This window comes from Capricornis sumatraensis, chromosome 2 (assembly GCF_032405125.1).
Source record: "Capricornis sumatraensis isolate serow.1 chromosome 2, serow.2, whole genome shotgun sequence".
In the NCBI taxonomy this organism is placed as follows: Eukaryota; Metazoa; Chordata; class Mammalia; order Artiodactyla; family Bovidae; genus Capricornis; species Capricornis sumatraensis.
Window position 1 is genome coordinate 218313499 of NC_091070.1, and position 16728 is coordinate 218330226.

The 16728-nt window shown below is 52.0% G+C and overlaps 1 protein-coding gene across 1 annotated transcript in view; it reads left to right on the forward strand.

Annotated features, from left to right (window-relative positions):
- The first annotated feature begins 9479 nt into the window (after nt 1–9479).
- TRAF3IP1 (TRAF3 interacting protein 1) overlaps nt 9480–16728 on the forward strand; it is a 59947-nt gene continuing 52698 nt past the window's right edge. The window contains exons 1-5 of the mRNA XM_068964678.1: nt 9480–9602; nt 13444–13512; nt 13889–14050; nt 15673–15816; nt 15912–16298. Coding sequence (XP_068820779.1) covers nt 9480–9602; nt 13444–13512; nt 13889–14050; nt 15673–15816; nt 15912–16298 — 885 coding nt within the window. The remainder of the gene's footprint in view (nt 9603–13443; nt 13513–13888; nt 14051–15672; nt 15817–15911; nt 16299–16728) is intronic.

A 16728-nucleotide genomic window follows, 5' to 3' on the forward strand; every position in this document is an offset into this window, starting at 1 on the left:
GCCTGGGCCGAGACGGCAGGAGTAGGACCGGCAAAACAAAGACCTCCCATCATTGTTGAACTAAAAGCAAATGCTACCCCTGTGAAAGTGAAGCAGTACCCCCTGAGTCAGGAGGCCCGGCAAGGAATCACGCCACACATACAGCGCCTCCTGAAGGTAGGGATTCTTAAAAAGTGCCGGTGCCCATGGAATACTCCCCTGCTGCCTGTGAAAAAGCCTGGGGGAACGGACTTTAGACCCGTCCAAGATCTTCGTGAAGTCAGCAAACGGGTGAGTGACATTTATCCCACTGTCCCTAACCCATACACCCTCCTGAGTGGCTTGCCACCAGACTACATCTGGTGTACAATCTTGGACTTAAAAGATGCCTTTTTCAGTTTGCCTCTGGCCCCCCAAAGCCAAGAGATCTTTGCATTCGAATGGACTGACGAAGACAGTCAAACTGTAGGACAGCTGACCTGGACTTGCCTTCCACAGGGATTTAAAAACTCGCCGAGGTTGTTCAACGAGGCTTTGCCCCCTGGAACATCCGCCCAAAAAGCAGAATTGATAGCTGTGCCACAAGCACTAGAGAGGGCGAAAGGAGAAAAGATCACCATTTACACTGACAGCCGGTGTGCATTCGGCACCGTGCATATTCAAGACCCTATATATAAAGAACGGGGGTTCTTGATGGCAGAGGGAAAAGAGATTAAGAACCTACCTGAAATATGCACTCTTGGCAGCGGTCCACTTGCCCCGGGCGGTATTCATAGTACCTGTCCCAGGACACCAGAAAGGAGAAGATGCCAGGGCCCGAGGCAACCGTGCTGCCGATGCAGCAGCCCGCGAGGTGGCCGCTGGATACTGCCAAGCTCACGTGCTGGCTGTAGGATTACCACCGCCGGGGATGGGGACTCTCCCCCCAAGCCCATATACGCCCCCTCCGATTTAAGCTGGATGCAGGATAACACCAACCGCCCTGCGGGCAAGGACAGAGGGTATCGGGACCAGGATGACAACCTGTTGCTTCCTGCCGACCTGGGCAGACATCTCTGTACCCATTTACATCAAACCACCCATTTGGGAGAGAAAAAGACTTTGACGCTTCTACAAGCAGCGCAGCTGCGGTTTCCCTGACAAAAGAAAACCACACAGGACATGTCCGCACCTGCAAGGCCTGTCAGGTGATGAGACCGGGAGAAGGACAGCACACGGGTGTAAGATACCGGGGGAAAGGTCGGGACAGCGTTGGGAGATAGATTTTACAGAGGTAAGGCCAGGCAAGTATGGCTATCGTTACCTGTTAGTTTTGGTTGATACATTTTCTGGGTGGGTAGAAGCTTACCCCACCAAAAAAGGAGACAGCAATAATAGTGGCTAAGAAGCTCCTAGAAGAGATAATACCTAGCTTTGGGCTGCCGGCATCTATTGGCTCTGATAATGGACCTGCATTTGTCAGCAAAATTGTTAAAGGACTGGTCTCAGCCCTGGGGACCAAATGGAAGCTACATTGCGAGTACAGTCCCCAGAGCTCAGGACAAGTAGAAAGAATGAATCGGACCCTAAAAGAAACTTTAACAAAGCTGGCAATAGAGACAGGCGGGGACTGGGTAACCCTCCTTCCCTTTGTGCTTTTTTGGGCAAACTAGGTTTGACTCCCTCTGAAATTGTATATGGAAGTCCACCCCCCATTTGTTCAGTGTTTGAGGGAAAGACTAAACCATCTCTCTCACTACACACATTCCAACAAGAGATGCTGGCTCTAAGTAAAGTGCATAAACGTATCTGGTCACTGATACGAGTTCATGAGGGCCAGAATAAAGGAACAATCCCGTCCCATGATATGGGCCCGGGAGATTGGGTCTGGGTTAAGAGACACCAGTCAAGAACCTTAGAGCCAAGATGGAAGGGCCCCCATGTTGTTCTCCTTACCACCCCCACTGCCCTAAAGGTGGACCGAATTGGACCCTGGGTGCACTGCAACCATGTGCATTGTGCCACCCCAGAGGAACAAGAAAAGGCCCAAAAAGAATGGAAGGCGATGCTGCATCCCACCAACCCCTTAAAAATGAAGCTCGTCCGCCAGCTGGCCCCAGACGAATCCCCCTGACTCTCCTGTTGGTGGCCCTCCTTCTGCACTCCGGAACGGCTGGTGCTAACCCACATCAACCTAAGATCACCTGGATGCTTCATAATGGACTAACCCATGAGGTACTTAATTCGACTACTGGAACCCCCCCAATACTTGGTGGCCAGATTTATCCTTCGACCTTGGACCTTTGTAAAAAGAACATATCAGTACAGTTCGAGTGATGATGCTGAGACAATAATATCAGGCAATGTCTCAGAATGAAGAGGAGGATTCCTCTCCATGATCAAAGGATAGGGGGGAATGTTGGGACCCAACACACGCCATGATAGGCTTCAGGGCCTAAGGTAGGACTCACGGGAAAGGCTGAGTCATTGCCCAGTGAGGTCGTCCCCGCGGATGCCAGGACTTGTCTAATCAGCATACTCCCCGTAAACTGGTTTGAGTTTATCAGGACATAAAAGACATCCCCCTGCAGCCAACAGCCAATTAATAAATACCAGGAAACCCCTGCAGCCAATAAAGATTAGCCAATTAGTAAAGACTAGGAAACTCCTGCAGCCAGTCAGCCCTTGCCAACTCTCTGTTCTAAAACCTATAAATACTGCTGCAAATCTGGGCTCGGGGCTCCTTGCTCCAATCCACTGTGTTGGATGTGGCGGGAGCCCTAGCTCGAGCTAGAAATAAAACCCCTTCATGCTTTTGCATTGCTGTGGATGTCTTATTCTCTCAGTTTTGGGGACTCAGACTATGGGCATAACATACAGAGCTTGATGGACTGTTTAAGAAGGAAGGTTTGTTTTGGGGAAGGAGGATATGTGTGTGATAAAGACGAGTGTGTGGACAATCCGAGCAGCTGGAATCTGGGAGCCCTGGACGAAGCCCAGTTCAGAGTGAACACCATCACCCGAGGGACCAAAGTGCTGAACGCCGCAGGGGACTGTTCTGCCGAGGCTTCGGGATTAAAGTTTGGCCGGAAGAACCCAGACTCCAGGAAATGTACCGCTGGGAGAGAGGGAATGGAAGGGAAGACAACAGCCTCCATGGGTAGAGAGTGGGGTTTCCTGGGAGACAGGGAGATTTGATAAAGCAGGTTTCAGAGGATGGAAGTGTTCTGGCCAAGGGGTGGAACGGGAAGTTGGGGAGCAGGGTTAACTGAGGGCCACCCAGGAGGAAATATGAGAGTGTGGTTCCCCGGGAACTTTCTTCCCCATGGACTGTGGAGCAGTTCTACACGGGCAGGGTTATTGCTTGCCTTCCCTCGTGGGCTGTGAACTCTTAGGCTTCTCTCAGACTCTCAGGAAAGTCTCTAACAGCCAGCCCACTTGAAAAATCTCCAGCATCTAGACAGCACTCAGCACACAGCAGTTATTTAATAAGTGCCTAAATGACATTTGCTGGGCTCTCTTCACCAGATATACATTAATGTCCAATAAGTCCATGAAAAGTGCTCAGAATCAGTAATCACTCAGTTCAGTTCAGTCGCTCAGTTGTGTCTGACTCTTATAAATGCAAATTAAAACCATAATAAGATGCCATTACATACAGCCTAGAATCACTAGAATTAGACTGGCACAGGTGTCGCTAGTGGGGAGGGGCAGCTGAAAGCCCATGTGCTGCTGAGTGTGTGCGTGCACACTCAGTCGTGTCAGACTCCCTGTGACCCCAAGGACTGGAGCCCGCCAGGCTTCTCTGACCATGGAATCTTCTAGGCAGGACACTGGAGTGGGCTGCCATTTCCTACTCTAGGGAGCCTTCCTGACCCAGGGATCGAACCCACACCTCTAGTGTCTCCTGCACTGTCATGCAGACTCTTGACCACTGGCGCTACTTGGGAAGCCCATCTGTTGCTGGCGGGAATGAAAACTGGTGCAGCCCCTTTAAAAACAGTATGGTAGGATTTTATAAGGTTAGGCATATTCTTCACGTGCATGTGCGTGCACACGTGCACACTCCCACCCCATACAGGCCAGCAGTCCTATTCCTAGGTATTTATCCAAGAGAAATGAAAACTATGTTTATGTGAAGACTTGTATGTGAATGGTCTTAGTAGTATTACTCACAAAAATAAAAGGCTGCAGGCAACTCAAATGTCCATCAACTGGTGAACAGATAACGAAATTGTACTGTGGAATTCTACTCAGCTGCCAAAAGGAATGACATACGAATGAATCTCAAAACACTATAAGAGAAAGAATTAAACACAAAAGACTCTGTACTGCATGATTCTATGGATATGAAACTCTAGAAAAAGCAGGGCTTTCCACGTGGCACAGTGGTAAAGAATCTGCCTGCCAATTCAGGATATGCAGGAGACCAGGGTTCCATCCATAAGCAGGGAAGATCACCTGGACTAGGAAATGGCAACCTGCTGCATCCTTGCCTGGAAAACTCCATGGACAGAAGAGCCGGTGGGTGGTGGGGTGGTGGGAGGGCTACAGTCCAGGTAGTCAGAGTCAGAGACGACTGAGCACACTAGAAAAGGCATGGGCTTTTTTTTAAAAAATTATTTTTTCTTGAAGGATAATTGCTTTACAGAATTTTCTTTTCTTTTTTCTGTCAAACCTCAACATGAATCAGCCATAGGTATACATATATCCCCTCTCTTTTGAACCTCCCCATCTCCCTTCCCATCCCACCCATCTTGGTTGATACAGAGCCCCTGTTTGAGTTTTCAGAGCCATACAGCAAATTTCCATTGGTTATCTATTTTACATACAGTAATGTAAGTTTCCATATTATTCTTTCCATACATCTCACCCTCTCCTCCCCTCTCTCTATGTCCGAAAGTCTGTTCTCTGTGTCTGTTTCCTCCATTGCTGCCCTGCAAATAAATTCTTCGGTACCATTTTTCTAGATTCCACATATATGCATTCAGTTGAGTTCAGTCGTTCAGTCATGTCCGACTCTTTGTGACCACACACACTGCATGCCAGACCACCCTGTCCATCACCAACTCTTGGAGTTTACTCAAACTCATGTCCATTGAGTTGGTGATGCCATCCAACCATCTCATCCTCTGTCGTCCCCTTCTCCCACCTTCAATCTTTTCCAGCATCAGGGTCTTTTCAAATGAGTCACTTCTTCTCATCAGGTGGCCAAAGTATTGGAGTTTCAATTCAACACCAGTCCTTCCAATGAATATTCAGGACTGATCTCCTTTAGGATGGACTGGTTGCAGTCCAAGGGACATTCAAGAGTTTTCTCCAACACCACAGTTCAAAACCATCAATTCTTTGGCACTCAGCTTTCTTCATAATCCAACTCTCACATCCATACATGACTACTGGAAAAATCATAGCCTTGACTAGACAGACCTTTGTTGGCAAAGTATTGTCTCTGCTTTTTAATATGCTGTCTAGGGTGGTCATAGCTTTTCTTCCAAGGAGCAAGGGTCTTTTAATTTCATGGCTGCAGTCACCATCTACAGTGATTTTGGAGCCCAAGAAAATAAATTTCGCCACTGTTTCCCTGTCTATTTGCCATGAAGTAATGGGACCAGATGCCATGATCTTCGTTTTCTGAATGCTGAGCTTTAAACCAACTTTTTCACTCTCCTCTTTCACTTTCATCAGAGGCTCTTTAGTTTTTCTTCACTTTCTGCCATAAGGGTGGTGTCATCTGCATATCTGAGGTTATTGATATTTCTCCTGGCATTCTTGATTCCAACTTGTGCTTCATCCAGCCCAGCGTTTCTCATGATGTACTCTGCATATAAGTTAAATAAGCAGAGTCACAATATACAGCCTTGATGTACTCCTTTCCCTATTAGAACCAGTCTGCTGTTCCATGTCCAGTTCTAACTGTTGCTTCCTGACCTGCATACAGATTTCTCAAGAGGTGGGTCAGGTGGTCTGGTATTCTCATCTCTTGAAGAATTTTCCATACTTTGTGGTGATCCACACTGTCAAAGGCTTTGGCATAGTCAATAAAGCAGAAATACATGTTTTTTTGGAACTCTCTTGCTTTTTCCATGATCCAGCGGATGTTGGCAATTTGATCTCTGGTTCCTCTGCCTTTTCTAAAGCCAGCTTGAACATCTGGAAGTTCATGGTTCACGTACTGTTGAAGCCTGGCTTGAGGAATTTTGAGCATTACTTTACTAGCCTGTGAGATGAGTGCAATTGTGCAGTAGTTTGAGCATTCTTTGGCATTGCCTTTCTTTGGGATTGGAATGAAAACTGACCTTTTCCAGTCCTGTGGCCACTGCTGAGTTTTCCAAATTTGCTGGCATATTGAGTGCAGCACTTTCACAGCCTTACCTTCTAGGATTTGAAATAGCTCAACTGGAATTCTATCACCTCCGCTATCTTTGTTTGTAGTGATCCTTCCTAAGGCCCACTTGATTTTGCATTCCAGGATGCCTAGCTCTAAGTGAGTGATCATACTATCATGATTATCTGGGTTGTGAAGATCTTTTTTGTGCAGTTCTTCTGGGTATTCTTGCCACCTCTTAATATCTTCTGCTTCTGTTAGGTCCATAAAATTTCTGTCCTTTATTGAGCCCATCTTTGCATGAAATATTGCCTTGGTATCTCTAATTTTCTTGAAGAGATCTCTGGTCTTTCCCATTCTATTGTTTTCCTCTATTTCTTTGCACTGATCATTGAGGAAGGCTTTCTTATCTCTTCTTGCTATTCTTTGGAACTCTGCATTCACATGGGTATATCTTTCCTTTTCTCCTTTGCCTTTCCCGTCTCTTGTTTTCACAGCTATTTGTAAGGCCTCCCCTGACAGCCATTTTGCTTTTTTGCATTTCTTTTCCACGGGGATGGTCTTGATCCCTGTCTCCAGTACAATGTCACGAACCTCATTCCATAGTTCATCAGGCACTCTATCAGATCTAGTCCCTTAAATCTATTTCTCACTTCCACTGTATAATCATAAGGGATTTGATTTAGGTCATACCTTAATGGTCTAGTGGTTTTCCTTACTTTCTTCAATTTAAGTCTGAATTTGGCAATAAGGAGTTCATGATCTGAGCCACAGTCAGCTCCTGGTCTTGTTTTTGTTGACTGTATAGCACTTCTCCATCTTTGGCTGCAAAGAATATAACCAATCTGATTTTGGTGTTGACCATCTGGTGATGTCCATGTGTAGAGTCTTCTCTTGTGTTGTTGGAAGAGGGTGTTTGCTATGACCAGTGCGTTGTCTTCACAAAACTCTGTTAGCCTTTGCCCTGCTTCCAAGGCCAAATCTGCCTGTTACTCCAGGTGTTTCTTGACTTCCTATTTTGCATTCCAGTCCCCTATAATGAAAAAAACATCTTTTTGGGGTGTTAGTTCCAGAATATAATATTTATCTTTCTCTTTCTGACTTACTTCACTCTGTTTAATAGGTTCTAGGTTCATCCACCTCATTAGAAGGGACTCAAATATGTTCCCTTTTATGGCTGAGTAAAGTCTCTGATGCTGGGAGGGATTGGGGGCAGGAGGAGAAGGGGACGACAGAGGATGAGCTGGCTGGATGGCATCACTGACTCGATGGACGTGAGTCTGAGTGAACTCCGGGAGTTGATGATGGACAGGGAGGCCTGGCGTGCTGCGATTCATGGGTTCGCAAAGAGTCGGACACGACTGAGTGACTGAACTGAATATTACTTTGTGTATATGTACCACATCTTTATCCATTCATCTTTTGATGGGCATGGTTATAATGACAATTCCAGTTGCCTAGGGCTCGTGGGGGAGGATGAACTGCAACTGAGCAGGAGAAAATGTTTTAGGGTGCTGGAAATGTTCTGTATCTTGATTGTGGTGGTGGTGGTGGTAGCATAACTGTATATAATTACCAAAATGCATCAGGGTCTACACTTAACATGAGTGAATTTTACTGAATGCCAATAATAATCAGATATAAATTTTGAGTTAAAAACTCCACATCATAAGCAAAGAACACATAAAGCATGGAGCACTTTGAAAATGGCAAAAATGAGTGTAAATAAAAACTATAAAGGTATTCATCATGCTTAATCACTCAGTCGTGTGGGACTCTTTGCGACCTCATGGACTGCAGCCCGCCAGGCTTCCCTGTCCATGTGGATGCTCCAGGCCAGAATACTGGAGTGAGTTGCCATGTCCTCTTCGAGGGATCTTCCAAACCCAGGGATCGCACCCAGGTCTCCCGCATTGCAGGCGTTCTTTACCATCTGAGCCACCAGGGAAGCCCAAAGGCATCCATGAGAAGAACTAAAAAGAGACCACAAAGCGTGGAAAGGATCTACTGTGAGCCTGTGCGTGGCGGACGAAAGACAGATGGGACACAACCATAAACATCCGGTAGAACAAGGGCGTGGCTTTGTGCTGGTTACAGAGCCCTGGCACATCATTTGGTCCTCACCTCCCTGGGAGTTAGGTAGGCTGGCACAGATTCTCCTGCTTTATAGAAACAGAGACTCAGAGAAAAGGAGTTACTCACTCAGTTCATTACAGTCGCTCAGTTGTGTCCAACTCTTTGCGACCCCATGGACTGCAGCACGCCAAGCCTCCCTGTCCATCACCAACTCCCAGACCTTACTCAAACTCATGTCCATTGAGTCAGTGATGCCATCCAACCATCTCACCCTGTCATCCCCTTCTCCTCCTGCCTTCAAACTTTCCCAGCATCAGGATCTTTTCAAATGGGCCAGTTCTTCATATCAGGTGACCAAAATATTGGAGTTTCAGCTTCAGCATCAGTCCTTCCAATGAATATTCAGGACTGATTTCCTTCAGGATGGACTGGTTTGATCTCCTTGCAGTCCAAGGGACTCTTAAAGAGTCTTCTCCAACACCACAGTTCAAAAGCATCGATTCTTCCGCGCTCAGCTTTCTTTAGAGTCCAACTCTCACATCCATACATGAATACTGGAAAAACCATAGCTTTGAGTCGACGGACCTTTGTTGGCAAAGTAATGTCTCTGCTGCTAGCAGAGACATTAATACTCGCTCAGGAAGCCGTATTAAGTAGCAAACAGGAAAGGGCATGCGTATTTCGAGAGCACACAGTCCAGTTCGCCTTAAACCTGAGAAAAAGGCACCAGGAATCCTGGAAGCGCTGTGGCCGCGCCCAGTCCTCCGGCGGTCTCCCCAGTGGCGAGGGAGGAAGCACCTTCTTCGAGCGGCGGCTGAGAGGGGCGGGGCCTGGGCGCTGTCACTCCGCGGGCACGCAGCCCCACCCACGTCGGCGGCGTCGCGTGCGCGCGCAGCCGGGCAGGGGGCGGGGCCCCGCGGCGCGTCCGTTGCTAAGGCCGCGCCACCCCTGGCGACCGAGGGCCGCGGCCCGGCGCACGCGCCTGGGCGGACTCCGGTGCACTGTGGGATGGGAACCCGAGCGGCGCGTCGAGGCCGGAGCGGGCAGCCGAGGCGGCGGCGGGGCCGGCGGCGGCCCGGGAGCCGGGCTTAGGCTCTGCGGCCGGCGGGGAGCGGCCATGAACGCGGCGGTGGTGAAGCGGACGCAGGAGGCTCTGGGCAAGGTGATTCGGCGGCCGCCGCTGACCGAGAAGCTGCTGAACAAGCCCCCGTTCCGCTACCTGCACGACATCATCACGGAGGTGAGCGCCGGGCCGGGATCGGAACTGCGGTCTGGGCCGGGTCCCCGTGCGCGGACCGGGTGCGGGCCGGGGTGCGGGCTAGGGTGCAGGTCCGGGGGTCGGGGCCCATGTGGGATGTCGGGGTGCGGGCCGGAGACCGGGATGCGGATCGGCGGTCGGTGTTGGGGTAGGAGTCGGAGGACGGGGGTTGGGGGGTTCGGACCAAAGCTGGCGTCGGGATCGGACCTCGCGTCGCCGAGCGCTGCCCCTGCCCGAGGAGCCCGGCCTCGGCGGGACGGATGACCCCTGGCCCACCTTTCCCGGGAGTGTCCCGGCTCTTGGGGAGCGTTCTTATGTTTTCCGTCCTGCCCCACTCTTCTTAGAGCAGATCATCCACTCAGCCTGGCAGGGCTGTTTCTGAGACTTTTTTTCCCTTGCAGCGTCTGGCAGATGGAGAGTGTTTACAAATCCCAGGAGAAGGACATTATTTTCTTGTTAGTGCCCCACTCAAGTTTCCCACCACCTGCTCCTGCTGTGGTCACCCCATTGTTGTTCCCTCGCTAAGTCCTGTCCGACTCTTCCCAACCCCATGGACTCCATGCAGCACGCCAGGCCTCCCTGTCCTTCACCACCTCCCGGAGCTTGCTCAAACTCATGTCCATTGAGTCGGTGATGCCATCCAACCATCTTATCCTCTGTCGTCCCCTTCTCCTCCCACCTTCAGTCTTTCCCAGCATCAGAGTCTTTTCCGGTGAGTCGGCTCTTGCCCATATTAGATGTTTAATCAATGCCTTTGGGTGGACTTATTGAAGGTGGTTGTTGGGGGACCTGGAAGGATAATAACTATAAAAAGCAGGGCTGTATTTGCTGATCGATGGCAGAGCATGCCTTGATATTAGTTGTCTCACTCTCTTGCCCGCTGGCTGGCAGGTTCCTGAGTGACGGAGACTTGTTTGTTGGCACATCCCGGGCACGGTACACAGAAGGCGCACAGCAAACACTGCTGAATGGAGCCAGTCACGGCTCTGTGACTCCAGGGTCAGCGCCCATTTCCATGGTGCGCCCGAGTGTGGTGTTGCCCTTGGGAACCCAGGCATGCTCTCTGGGCTTCAGGAATCAGGTTCAATTTGCAGGTGTCCTGGCCTCCTACTCTTGCCCATGTTGGTCCTTAAACTTCACTTCTCAATCCTTCCAACAGGTTCGGCATCTTACTCTTCCACAAACTGTGCCTTACTTGTCTTTGCTCTCTTGACTTAGCTTATGATGTGGACCTCTCTGTGCTTATAAGCTGTGCTTAAAACTCTCAAAACTGACCCACATCCCCAGGGCTGTCTTGACTGGCCTCCTTGTTCTCCTCCTAAGCTAGTGCAGCACCTAGACCGCCCTGGACAGTGTCTGGGGAGGGGATGAGGCTGTGTGGAGAGCCTGGTGGGACAGGGCTGTGTAGGGAGCCTCTAGGGGGAGCCAGGCCTTGAGTGGCATCACCTCTTCCTGTGAAATGGGCGGGTGGTGTCCTCTGACCCAGGAGGGATCCAGTCACTTAGCCAGGAGGTAAGTGGCTGACCGCACCGGTTGCTGCCCCAGCCAGACACTTTGATTTTCTGTGTTTGTCCTGTTTTCTCACTGAAACCAGAAAGCCAGGAAAGAGGCTTGGGGCGGGCGGGGGGGGGCTGCATCTTTCTGTGGGTCCTGCTGTGGGCTTATCATGGTGGCTGCTGTCCCCACCTCCTGCAAGGTTGGAGGGGGGAGGAGAGTTCAGGCAGGAATTGACTCCATTGCCAGGTAGCCAGACTGTGGGGAAGGAGTTCCGTGTTCCCCATTGGGATGCACTGGTCTGCCTTTTTGCTAATCTAAGGTCAAAAGTTGGACTGTAAAGAAAGCTGAGCGCTGAAGAATGGATGCTTTTGAACTGTGGTGTTGGAGAAAACTCTTTAGAGTCCCTTGGACTGCAAGGAGATCCAACCAGTCCATTCTAAAGGAGATCAGTCCTAGGTGTTCTTTGGAAGGAATGATGCTAAAGCTGAAACTCCAATACTTTGGCCACCTCATGCGAAGAGTTGACTCATTGGAAAAGACTCTGATGCTGGGAGGGATTGGGGGCAGGAGGAGAAGGGGATGACAGTGGATGAGATGGCTGGATGGCATCACCGACTCGATGGATGTGAGTTTGAGTAAACTCCAGGAGTTGGTGATGGACAGGGAGGCCTGGCGTGCTGCAATTCATGGGGCCGCAAAGAGTCGGACAGGACTGAGCGACTGAACTGAACTGAAGGTCAAAAGTAATCTCTCTACCTGTATAAAGATAAGTATGTTAATTGTCACTTATTTGATAAAGATGTTAGAACAACTGACATATGGAAAGCGTTTTCAAATAATACATGGCGATTCTCTGAGCAAAATTCTTTACTACCCCTGAGTATTGTGTTCAAATCGCCATATTCTAGAGTTTTAGTTACTGCTAAGCTAACTCCATATCTTTTATAACTTGAAGCGTTGATCCTGTGAAATTAATGCCTCTTGCTGCTGGAAATGATTGCTCACACTGTCAGCACACTAGAAAAACCTCAAAAGGAGCAAAATGAAGAAGTTCTAGGAATATTAGATGCTCTTAATATTCTGCTTCATACAGGAAAGCCTGGAGTGCTGCAGTTGTGGGGTTGCAGAGTCGGGTACAACTTAATGACCAAACAACAGCTCTTAATGTTCTACCTGTCTTATCAGGGGAAATAACAGCACAGCTGTTGAGCGGTTTGGAAACTATAAGCTAGCTAGTTGTAGCTTGGTCTTAAAGAAGGAACTTGGTGTTAGTGTGGCACTTTTTTTTTTTTTTTTTAAAGCATGTCTTATGGTAATAAGTACTCTTTATATCCGCCAGGACACACACTTATAGGCATATTCATCCTTACCACATACGAGTGCAGGCTGATATTTTCTGATCGGTTTTATTTTTTAAAAATAGGCTTACTGCTACCCATTGCATTGACTTTATAGTGACCTGCCACAGGAGAACCAATGGTCTGAGAGGACCCAGGGCCCTGGTGTGTCCAGGGGTGGGGAGGGGCAGAAAGCACCACCAAGCCTGACTGAGGGGTAGCTGGGAGGTCCAGGTTGGCTGGGGAGAGGGAGTGGTGAGGGGACCAAAAAAACAGTGATGTGGCAACAGACCACCCCCTCCCCCCAGGCCCCCCACAAGGTCCCAGGAGGCAATTGAGATTTACAGAGTGGTGCGGAGAAACCCAGGCCGGCAAGTCCCCTCTCTTCCCCAGATCCTTGCTCTCCACTGCTCTGAGCGACCCTCAAAAGATGCCTGTTTCTGCTTGTGGACCTCTCGGGGCCTCCTTGTTGTCCTGAGGCTGAGTCTGTATTTCCTAATGGCTTTGAAGGCCACCTGGGTCAGGCCCGTGCTGGCTCCCTGGCCTCAGGCCCCTCCTGTCTAAGGCCATCTGCCCCTTGAACGGACCCGCTCGGCCCTGGACCTTGTGGGACTGTTTCTCTGGCCTGGGACGTGCTTCCCCAGATCTTCTCTGGTCTCAGCTTGGATAGGCTTTGCTCCAGGAAGTGTTCCCAGACACCCTGGGCCCTCCTGCACTTGGATCAGGGGAGATCCTGTCCCCACTTAGCACCCTGCAGGTCCGTCGTGCTTACCTGTCCTGGCAGCCACAGTGACTTCCGTGAGGATCAGCCGGACTCTGCCTGGGACGAGGCCCCCACCCATGGCAGACGCTGGAATGCATGTCATGTCAGCGGATGGAGGACGTCTGGGTGTGGACAGAGCCCGGTGCCCTCAGCGTGGGGCGGTGGGCACGGCTGAGTCCCAGGCTGTCCTGGGGTGCCGACCGTGGCCTTGCCTTTTCTTTTGAAGGTGATCAGGATGACGGGCTTCATGAAGGGCCTCTACACGGATGTCGAGATGAAGTCCGACAACGTCAAGGTAGGTGGGAGGCGCTCTCCCGGGGGACTTCAGGAGCTGTGCTCTGGGGCTGGAGCACAAGGCTGGTGGCTCTGGGAGTGCCCAGCAGCCTCCTTACCTCAGCTTCCTCCAGCAGCTGCATGGCACGCTACGTCAGCCTTCGGAAACGCAGCTAGTGTCTCAGAGGTGGGTGCCAGCCCATCGCCCGAAAGGAAAAGCTTTACCGAACTTTTATTTGGTGGTAGTGGTTATTAAGAGTCAGGAGTTCTAAATCCGACACACACCTAAAAATAGCTTTTTGTCCAAACAGGAAACTGAGCCTGTTGAACATCCTGAGGATAGTGCAAGCTCTTTTTCAAATATTTTAATATCTGTGTTTCAAATGAATATCTTTCAGGATAAAGATGCAAAAATTAGCTTCCTGCAGAAGGCCATAGACGTGGTAGTCATTGTCTCCGGAGAGCCACTGTCTGCGAAACCGGCTAGGATCGTGGCAGGGCACGAGCCGGAGAGGACCAACGAGCTGCTGCAGAGAATTGGAAAGTGCTGTCTCAGCAAGGTAGCGCGACCCGCCCCAGAGCTGGGAGCTGTGCACACCTGGGAGGGTGACCAGGCGGGCCACCCCGGGCAGTGGGCAGCGTTGGAGGAGTGGGGTTTAGCCCTGTCCCTGCAGTCCCATCCCCCCTCTCCTGGAGCCTGGGAGTTAACAGCCGTGGTTTGAAGCTCTGCAGTGAACAGACGAGCGAGTGCCGGGCGCAGGTTTCCCGAGCTGTTGGTGTGCAGTAGGGGTGCCTTGGGCGCCCTGCGGGGGGGCACATGGCTGAAGGCCGCACGCCGGCCTCTGCAGCCCTGTGCTGCTCCTCCTCCTGGGCCCCCTTTCAGAGCCCGTGAGTGTTTCCAGCTCAGGTGGCCGGAGTGGCCGGAGGAGCTGTTTCTCTCCGTCTGTGAGGTTTACGGGGTGTCCCTGTTCTCTGCCCGCCTTTCCAGTCCCCCTTCCGCTTCCCGTCCTCTCCTCCCTCTCCCCGGAGGAGTGTGTGCAGAGCTCTGCTGCCTTCCGAGACACCCCTGATGCGCTCGTGCGGGGGCCGGATTTCCTTGGGTCCTCACCACTGGCTGGAATCCGGGCCTCTCTGGCCTGCCGTCCCTCTGGGGCCGTTGGAGGAGGTCTTCCCTTGGGTCCTCCTCCCCTCCAGCGGAGCAGAGCTGGACCTTTGCCAGGAGCGTGGGGAATACAGCCCTTGATGGAAGTGATGGGCTGGAGGCTGGGGGCCTCGCCTTCCGAGCTGCTGAGGTGGGAGAGGCGGGCTCCAGCCCACACGGCAGGTAGGGAGTGGGGAGTGGGGTGAGACTGGCTCCTGGGGCCGCAGGAGACCCCCGCCCGGTGGGTCCAAGGCTTGGGACTCAGCTGCCCCAGATCCTGCTCAATGCTCCCTTTCCAGAAGCGGATCTGACGAGTGATTGCTGCTGAATCCTCTGCCCCCGCCCCGGGCGCCTCGCGAAGCCCCGCCCCTGGCTCTCAGCGCCCCCTGGTGCCTGCCTCCAGGTCTCCTGCCCTGCCCGCTGCCTCTCTCACGCTGCGGGTTTCTCAGGGCCGAGCTGCCTCCCCTGCAGCCCGTGGGGTCGGCTGCTCCTCCCGGGGTCCCTCTCATGCTCCCCTGGCGCACTGCACCGACTTGGTGGTTGTGTTTGGCCGTCTTGCTGGTGCGCAGCGTGGCCTTGGCCCTTGGTCTAGTGCCCGCGTGCGACGGGCACTCGGCACAGGCTTGCGGAAAGAGGAAGTGTGTGGGCAAGGGGGACTTCTGACCAAGGTGTCCGGGACTCCGGGGGCAGTCAGGGACGCTGCCCAGGGGGTTTTAGCATCTGACGGGGCTCCAGTGAGATCGTTCCTTAGGCCGGGCTCTGTGGCCCTGTGAGAGGTGCGGGGCAGCTAGCCTACACGGCCACGCTTGGCAGCTTGGGTGGAGGGAAGTGGGGTTCGCTTAGCTTGAGTGGACTCTGGTGTTAAGGACTGGAAATGCTGGAAGGGACAGGTCTAGGCGATGCTGTACGTTGTCTGTGATAAAATTCACTTCCTTTAGGAGACAAAGAGTCCGTTTAATGAACAGTCTTTGCTGACGCTTGTGTATTAAGTGTACTGATTTCATTGCAACCTTGTGTTTTCTCTCCTCCCATTGGGACCAGCTCTCCAGTGATGACGCGGTGAAGAGGGTGTTGGCGGGAGAGAAGGGGGACACGAAAGGACGGCCCTCACTGACGTCCAGACCGCAGGAACTGGATAATAAGAACGTGAAGGAAGACGAGTCCAGGGTCCAGAAGGACAAAGAGGTGAATGCAGGTTCCCTGTGTCTAAAATAGCGGGGCCTTTTGTGGTTCAGGTGGATAATTTGTAAGTGATACTTACTTGGCTTTTTATTTTCCAGGATAAAGGAAATTCTGAACCAAACGAGAGAAGTACAGGCAGAGATCAGAAACAGAAAGAGGACTTAAAGGAAGAAAGCAAACCCCGAGAGAAGGAAAGGGACAAGGACAAGGACAAGGCCAAGGAGAATGAGCGGGACAGACACAAAGAGCCGGAGCGAGACAAGCACCGCGAAGGGGACCGCGAGCGCGCCAAGAACCGGGCGCGGCCGGACAGGGAGAGGGACCGGGACCGCGGCCCCCGGGAGCGCGACAAGGACGCGGAGCGCCGGAGCGAGGGCGGGAAGGAGAAGGAGCGCGGCAAGGAGCGGGAGCGGCGGCGGCTGCGCAACGGGGAGCTCTGCAGGGACCCCGAGCCCGAGCGGAGCCGCGACCGGCAGGAGAAGAAGGTGCGCGCCCCGGGGCGCTCCGCCGCCCGCCCGCAGAGGGCGCGGGCTCCTCGCTAAGATTCAGACCGCGTTTCGCTGCATTGTGACGGGGAGACAGCATTTATGTCACCCGCCCTAAAATCACGGCCAGCCCGGAGTCCTCGCAGAACCCCAGGGTGCTGTCTGCCGCGTGCACGCGTGTCGGGGGGTTTTCCTGGGGAGCGGCGGACCCCGCCACCTTGTGAGCGGTTCCTAGGCCGCCCTCTGTGGGGGGAGCTCCCCCTGGGCCGTGGGCCTGGCCGCCTGCATTCAGGGTGAGGGCCGCTTTCTAAGTCTCTGAGGCATTAGCCAGGTCAATACAGTGAGACCCCAGCTTACTAAATCCTGCTTAATTCAAGTTCTCAGGTAAATTTAGGATTTTCCAGAAAATTCGTTCGGTTTCAGGCGGTGT